Here is a 7,500-nt window from a genome sequence, read left to right as displayed (position 1 = left end):
CATGTGGGCGAGCGGTTTGCTGATGTCAACATTGTGAACAGAGTGCCCCATGGTGGCGGTGGGGTTATGGTATGGGCAGGCATAAGCTGAGGACAACGAACACAATTGTATTTTATCGATGGCATTTTGAATGCACAGAGATGCACATGTTTGGGATGCTCTTGATCGACATGTACGACAGTGTGTTCCAGTTCCTAGCAAATTCCAGCAACTTCGCACACCCATTGAAGAGGAGTGGGACAACATTACACAGGCCACAATCAATAGCCTGATCAACTCTATGCGAAGGAGATGTGTCGCATTTGCATGAGGCAAATGGTGATCACACCAGGTAATGACGGATTTTCTGATCCATGCCCTTGCCTTTTTTTTAAGGTATCTGTGACCAACAGATGCATATCTGCATTCCCAGTCATGTGAAATCCGTTTAGGGCCTAATGATTTTATTTCAATTGACTGATTTCCTTATATGAACTGTAACTCAGTAAAGTCTTTGAAATTGTTGCATGTTGCGTTTATATTTTTGTTCAGTATATATGAATTTGACTGCGCATTTATCTGTCTCCCTCTGTGTGTGTGTTAGTCTCCAGGGTATAAGAACCACAACTCCCATGAACCAGTGCTTCAGTCACATGATGGCTTTACTGATATATACTGTAGAGACAGACTGAGACAGTTGATGTAACATGACAATTCTGGTCATCATATTGTACATCACGCTACACAGAAATACAGTAGAAGAACACACAATCCAAACAACAAAAATATTTGCTGAAGCAATTTCTCGTGACCATCATTCCAAATCCTGTGTTGTGGACATTGGAACTACGTGAGAAGCATGAAGTTCATGGCTAGCACTGAAGTAGGTAACATCTTATCACAGGGGTGTTTTTTGTAAAAACTAAATAAGAATGGTCAAAGGGGAGGACAGAAGTAGGCCTACATACAGTGTGCAGGAGTCCCTTGAACCATTTTTGAACAAAATAAGAACATCAACAAAAACACAGTAACACAAAAGATTCAAGTCAATGGCCTTACAAGAGGAGTGTGGCCTATATCTCAGACACATGGCCTGTTGTGTTGTGTTTCACCTACACTTGCTTGAGGCAAGTCTAGGATGTTCCAATGTCATCAGTGTACGTGTGTGTGTGTGTGTCTGTGTGTGTTTGTGCGAGCGTGTTTCAGAGTGTTCTTAAATGTTTGGCCTCAGTGACTAGAGAGTGTTGCAATAGAGTGTTGCTGGGTTACTGTTGATCACTCCTTTGATTGGCCCACTGATACTTCCTGCTCTGTATCACAGGGTTGAGATGATGGACTCCCCTGTTTCAAACTCTCCCCTTCGCTCTCCAAATTACCCCCCTTTCCTTCCATATCATCCCTGTCTCTCCCGGCCCCTCCCATGTTTCCCTCCATCCAATCCCTTTCTCTCTCCACTCCTTCGCTGTTCCCAGTCGCCTCCTCCTCTCCACCACTGGCAGGGATCTCAGTCGTGATGTCATTGTCGTAGTCTGTTATCAGGAATGTGGGCTGTATGTGAGAATAGAGTCTCACCAGCTCTTCATCCTCATCATCATCACTGGTCCTGATGGCCTCTTCATCCCCCAGGAAGCAGTCATCATCACCGATGGAGGCTGTCTCAGGGCTGTGTGTGGAGGGTCTGCGCTCCTCAGGGTAACCTGGTTGTCCTACCTGCTCTGGGCAGGTGATGGTCAGTGCAGGGGTATGTGTTTGCCCTGGGGTGGGTTTAGGTGGGGGTGTCCCTACCCTGTCCTGCTCTGGACAGGGTGGAGTAAGTAAAAGTGTGTGATTATACCCTGTACACTCAGGATTGTGTATCGGGTCTGGAGTAGGTGAGAAAGGGAGAGGTGTGGTAGGTGAGGTAGGAGGGGGTGTGGGGTGAGGGGGTGAGTTGATCGGAGTGGGAGGAGGTAAATGTGTGTGTACCTGCTGTTGGTTAGGTGAGGTAGGTGTCTCTCCTCTCTGAGTGGGTGCACCTATTGCATCTGCAACAGGGGAGGGGTGTGTAGCTAAAGGTGAGTCTGTCTGATCCATGGTAGGTTTAGGTGATGGGTGTGGGGGGGTACTAGAGCTGGAGTTGCACAGGAGTTGAGGGGATGTCTTGAGTAGTTCAGGTGTGATGGTTGTAGCAGGTGTATGGGTGGAGTTGTGTGACGCAGAGCCATGATTGGGGTTTGTATGAGTGGAGCTGGCTAGTATAGGCTGGATGTAGGTTGTTGAAGGTGGAGCTATGGGTAAAGCGTTGAATGGAGAAGGGTCCGAGTCTGCAGGTGTGTAGATGCTCTGACCTCCCAGTAGCTTGGAGGTGGAGGTGGAGGTGCTTAGACCCTCCTTTTTGAACTTCACCTCGTCAAGGACTGGCATGGGGCTACTGTGACTCACCTGGGGAGAAAAGACACAAATCGACATGGCTGACTGACTGTCTCACTGATACACTATGTGATGTTATCATTGCTCCTTCCTCTATTAACTCGCACACAACACACACACAACACACACACACACACACACACACACACACACACACCACACACACACACACACACACACACACACACACACACACACACACACACACACACACACACACACACACACACACACAACAACACACCACACACACACCACACACACACACACACACACACCACACACACGAGTAGAGAGGAGATTAGAGACTCACCAGTTGGAACCATTGTAATCTCTAGACCAGCAGGGAAGATAAACAGAGAGACACACAGGTCAGTGCACAGGACCAGAATGTCTAAATGTTAGAGGTTAAAAGTTAAAAGGGTAGGGTCAGGGTGAAGTGTCAGTATATCTCACCACATTGGGGTGTTTTCCCTGTGCTATACAGCCCCTGTCCTCTGGGTCCTTCAGTCCTCTGTATGTCCGGAGGACATGCTGCAGTGCATACAGAGCGCAGCCTAACAGAGTCAGCCCCAGGATGACCACACCCATAGCCTGCCTGCTGCACAGCTACCATGGAGACGCCCGTCCCCAATGGGCCCTGAGGGACTGCACACACATATAGTACCTGTCAAAAGTTTGGACACACCTACTCATTCAAGAGTTTTTCTTAATTTTTTACTATTTTCTATGTTGTAGAATAATAGTGAAGACATCAACACTATGAAATAACACATATGGATGATGTAGTAACCAAAAAAAGTGTTAAACAATCCAAATTATTTTTACTTGAGATTCTTCAAAGTAGCCACCCTTTGCCTTGATGACAGCTTTGCACACTCCTGGCATTCTCTCAACCAGCTTCATGAGCTAGTCACCTGGAATGCATTTCAATTAACAGATGTGCCTTGTTAAAAGTTCATTTGTGGAACTTCTTTCCTTCTTAATGCATTTGAGCCAATCAGTTGTGTTTGTACAAGGTAGGGTTGGTATACAGAAGATAGCCCTTTTGGTAAAAGACCAAGTCCATATTATGGCAAGAAAGCTCAAATAAGCAAAGACAAACAACAGTCCATCATTACTTTAAGACATAAAGGTCAGTCAATACGGAAAAATTCAAGAACTTTGAAGTTTATTCAAGTGCAGTCGCACCCCATCAACGCTATGATGAAACTGGCTCTCATGAAGATCGCCACAGGAAAGGAAGACCCAGAGTTACCTCTGCTGCAGAGGATAAGTTCATTAGAGTTACCATCCTCAGAAAATTGCTGCCCAAATAAATGCTTCACGGAGTTCAAGTAACACACACATCTCAACATCAACTTTTCAGAGGAGACAGGTGAGAATCAGGCCTTCATGGTTGAATTGCTGCAAAGAAACCACTTCTAATGGACACCAATAATAAGAAGAGACATGCTTGGGCAAGAAACACGAGCAATGGACATTAGACCGGTGGAAATCTGTCCTTTGGTCTGATGAGTCCAAATTTGAGATTTTTGGTTCCAACTCCCGTGTCTTTGCGAGACGCAGAGTAGGTGAACGGATGATCTCTGCATGTGTGGTTCCCACCGTGAAGCATGGAGGCGGAGGTGTGATGGTGTGGGGGTGCTTTGCTGGTGACACTGTCTGTGATTTATTTAGAATTCAAGGCACACTTAACCAGCACGGCTACCACAGCATTCTGCAGCGAGACATCCCATCTGGATTTCACTTAGTGAGACTATCATTTGTTTTTCAACAGAACATCGACCCAACACACCCCAAGGCTGTGTAAGGGCTATTTGACCAAGAAGGAGAGTGATGGAGTGCTGCATCAGATGACCTGGCCTCCACAATCACCCGTCCTCAACCCAATTGAGATGGTTTGGGATGAGTTGGACTACAGAGTGAAGGAAAAGCAGCCAACAAGTGCTCAACATATGTGGGAACTCCTTCAAGACTGTTGGAAAAGGTAAAGGTAAAGCTGGTTGAGAGAATGCCAAGAGTGTGCAAAGCTGTCATCAAGGCAAAGGGTGGCTACTTTGAAGAATCTTAAATATAAAATATATTTTGATTTGTTGAACACTTTTTTGGTTACTACATGATTCCAAATGTGTTATTTCATAGTTTTAATGTCTTCACTATTATTCTACAATGTAGATAATAGTAAAAATTAAGAAAAACCCTTGAATGAGTAGGTGTGTCCAGACTTTTGACTGGTACTGTATGCACACTTACACGGATGATGATGAACTGTAGAGCAAGTACGACCACACAAATTGTAATTGTGTGTGTGTGTGTATGTGTGTGCGGCTGTGTTACCTATTTGTCCTTCATACAGCACCTCCACCTTTATGAGAGCCGTGGCCATGTCACCTGACTCCAGATCCACAGCCACTACCTGCATGATATCATCATCATCATCATCATCATCATCATCATCATCATCATTATCCTCATCATCACCACCAATGTAGCTTGTCCATCATTACGTTGTTCTCTCGTATACTGTTCTGTCCAATCAAAGCTCACCTTCAGACTGTGTTTCTGTGATGGCCGTAGCTGATTGGTCCTGGCGATCAGAAGCCCCTCCTGTGTGATGTGGTAAAACTCTGTGTGATTGGATGAGGACCTCAGGGAGTAGTGCATTTTGGGATTAATCCCCTACCAATTGAGAGAAGAGAGAGTTGAAGTTACAGAATATTACACTATGCATAGTCCAGCTGTGTGTATGAGCGTGTGTGTGTGTGTGTGTTTGTGTTTGTATGCATACATCAGAGAAGTCCCTGTCCTGTATCTGTAGCAGCAGCACGGTGTTTCCGTAAGTGTTGACCAGTGAGGCAGGGCTGTTGCCTTCAGTGACAAAAGCACGGTATTCGGCCCGACCAAACTGGGGAGGAAAGCGGTTGACAGCCACAACACGGACCACCACTGTGGCAACTGAGTACTTCCTAGGGTCATTCCTCTGGTACGCCTGAGGAGGGGGAGACATTTTTCCATTATCAATGGTTTTGTTCAGTCTTCATACTCGTTTATACACACAGGGGACAGTTTATTAGGTAAACCCATCAAGTACCGGGTCGGACCCCCTTTTACCTCCAGAACATCCTGAATTCTTCAGGGCATGGAAACGTTGCTCAATTGGAATCAAGGGACCTAACGTGTGCCAGGAAAACATTCCCCACACCATTACACCACCGCCACCAGCCTGTACCGTTGACACCAGGCAGGATTGGGCCATGGACTCTGCCATAAGCATGACGCAACAGGAATCTGGATTCGTCGGACCAGGCAATGTTTTTCCACTCCTCAATTGTCCAGTGTTGGTAATTGCGTGCCTACTGGAGCCGCTTCTTCCGGTATGGTCGGCAGCTGCAATAGCCCATCCGTGACAAGGACCAATGAGTTGTGCGTTCCAAGATGCCGTTCTGTTTTTCTGCGCTGTTATTTGCCTGTTTGTTGCCCACTTGTTAGCTTAAATGCTTCTTGCCATTCTCTTTCGACCTCTCATTAACGAGCTGTTTGCGCCCACAGGACTACCCCTAACTGGATACTGGATGTTTTTTGTTTGCCGCACAATTCTTGGTAAACCCTAGACACTGTCATGCGTGAAAAGCCCAGGAGGCCGGCCGTTTCTGAGATACTGATATCGGGACGCCTGGCACCGATGATCACACCACACTCAAAGTCGCTTAGGTCACTCGTTTTGCCCATTCTAATGTTTAATCAAACAGTAACTGAATACCTCGATGCCTGTCTGCCTGCTTTATATAGCAAGCCATAGCCACGTGACTCACTATCTGCAAACCATTTTTGTGAGCGGGGTGGTGTACCTTATAAACTGCCCACTGAGTGTAAGTCTGCATAAGTGTGTGTGTGTCTCACCATGACTTGGAGGTGTAGTGTGGGTGTCTGTAGTCTGTTCTCTACTCCTCTTGTCAGACGCACCTCCCCTGTCAGCTCATCCATCACGAAATGCCCGCTATCAGCCCCTGATAACATGTAGCTATCTATGTTATCAGCTCCTAATATTATTCTGCATTTCATTGTAAAGCTAAACGACGTGTGTGTGTGTGTTACCTGACAGGATGCTGTAGCTGAGAGGTGTGCTGAGGCCTCTGTCTCCATCCACAGCATTGATTGGCCCGGGAGAGAAGTCCAGAAGAATGTCCTATAACAGAGACAACATTAACTCAATACATCAGTCCCTAACCGCTAACCACCGACACCTACCACCGACACCTACCACCCTAACACTGGTCACTAACCTGTTCGCCTTCTGTGATGTTAACCATGTAGATGGGATTGGTGCAGACACGATTTGATTGGTCGTTGGAGAGGGGCGTGCACGGCAGGAATTGTGGGTACTGGTCATCTCCGTCCAAGATATTCACGGTCAGGATGGCACTGGTGTTGAACTTCTCTGCAGTGTTCATCTCCTACACATACATAAATACACACATACACACACAGACCGTATCAGACTGAAACAGACTGGTTGGTGGTTAGGAACAGTTCCAGTCATGCAATCTGATTGGTGTGCATTATTCACAAAATATATCACGCAGATTGTAGGCGCAGCCAAACTCTTTCTGTAGCAGTAGGTCGTTTTAGTATACCAAAGCGGATATGGTGATCTCCAGTTGTGTTTTGGTCTCGTAGTCTAGAGGCTTGGCCAATATCACCTCTCCACTGTTAGGGAGATCCACTCTGAAGTAGGCAGCATCAGGCTGGAACAGAGACCACCCACAAATACTGTACACACTCATTTAAATACACAACATTATTGATGCAGTAAGGAGACCTGGTGTATATTTCTGTATAAAACGTTATTAATACTGTACCGAGGTCTGGTCGATGGAGTACATAATGGCGTCGTCATCTGCATCTGTGGCCTGGACTGTAAACACCACTGTATTCACCTCAGCCAGCTAGACAGCACGCAATAGTCTGTTTCAGTGTGTGTGTGTGTGTGTGTGTGAAGAGAGAGAGATGCGTGAGGCAGAATTGTGGGTACTGGTCATCTCGTCCAAATATTCACCAGGTCAGGATGGCACTGGTGTTGAACTTCTCACCACAGTGTTCAATCCTCCT

At 46.3% G+C, this 7,500-nt stretch overlaps 1 protein-coding gene across 1 annotated transcript in view; it reads right to left on the bottom strand.

Annotated features, from left to right (window-relative positions):
• Positions 1–623: 623 nt before the first annotated feature.
• LOC111962547 (cadherin-related family member 5) overlaps positions 624–7,500 on the bottom strand; it is a 47,529-nt gene continuing 40,652 nt past the window's right edge. Inside the window, 12 exon segments of the mRNA XM_070443125.1 lie at positions 624–2,400; positions 2,702–2,722; positions 2,845–2,984; positions 2,987–3,055; positions 4,729–4,807; positions 4,939–5,070; positions 5,180–5,380; positions 6,292–6,398; positions 6,487–6,577; positions 6,675–6,845; positions 7,026–7,136; positions 7,251–7,337. Coding sequence (XP_070299226.1) covers positions 1,255–2,400; positions 2,702–2,722; positions 2,845–2,984; positions 2,987–3,055; positions 4,729–4,807; positions 4,939–5,070; positions 5,180–5,380; positions 6,292–6,398; positions 6,487–6,577; positions 6,675–6,845; positions 7,026–7,136; positions 7,251–7,337 — 2,355 coding nt within the window. The 3' untranslated portion in view covers positions 624–1,254.

This window comes from Salvelinus sp. IW2-2015, linkage group LG4q.1:29 (genome assembly GCF_002910315.2).
Source record: "Salvelinus sp. IW2-2015 linkage group LG4q.1:29, ASM291031v2, whole genome shotgun sequence".
Taxonomy (NCBI): Eukaryota; Metazoa; Chordata; class Actinopteri; order Salmoniformes; family Salmonidae; genus Salvelinus; species Salvelinus sp. IW2-2015.
The sequence above is the reverse complement of the archived record's forward strand: the minus strand, read 5'-3'. Positions and strand labels throughout refer to the sequence as shown.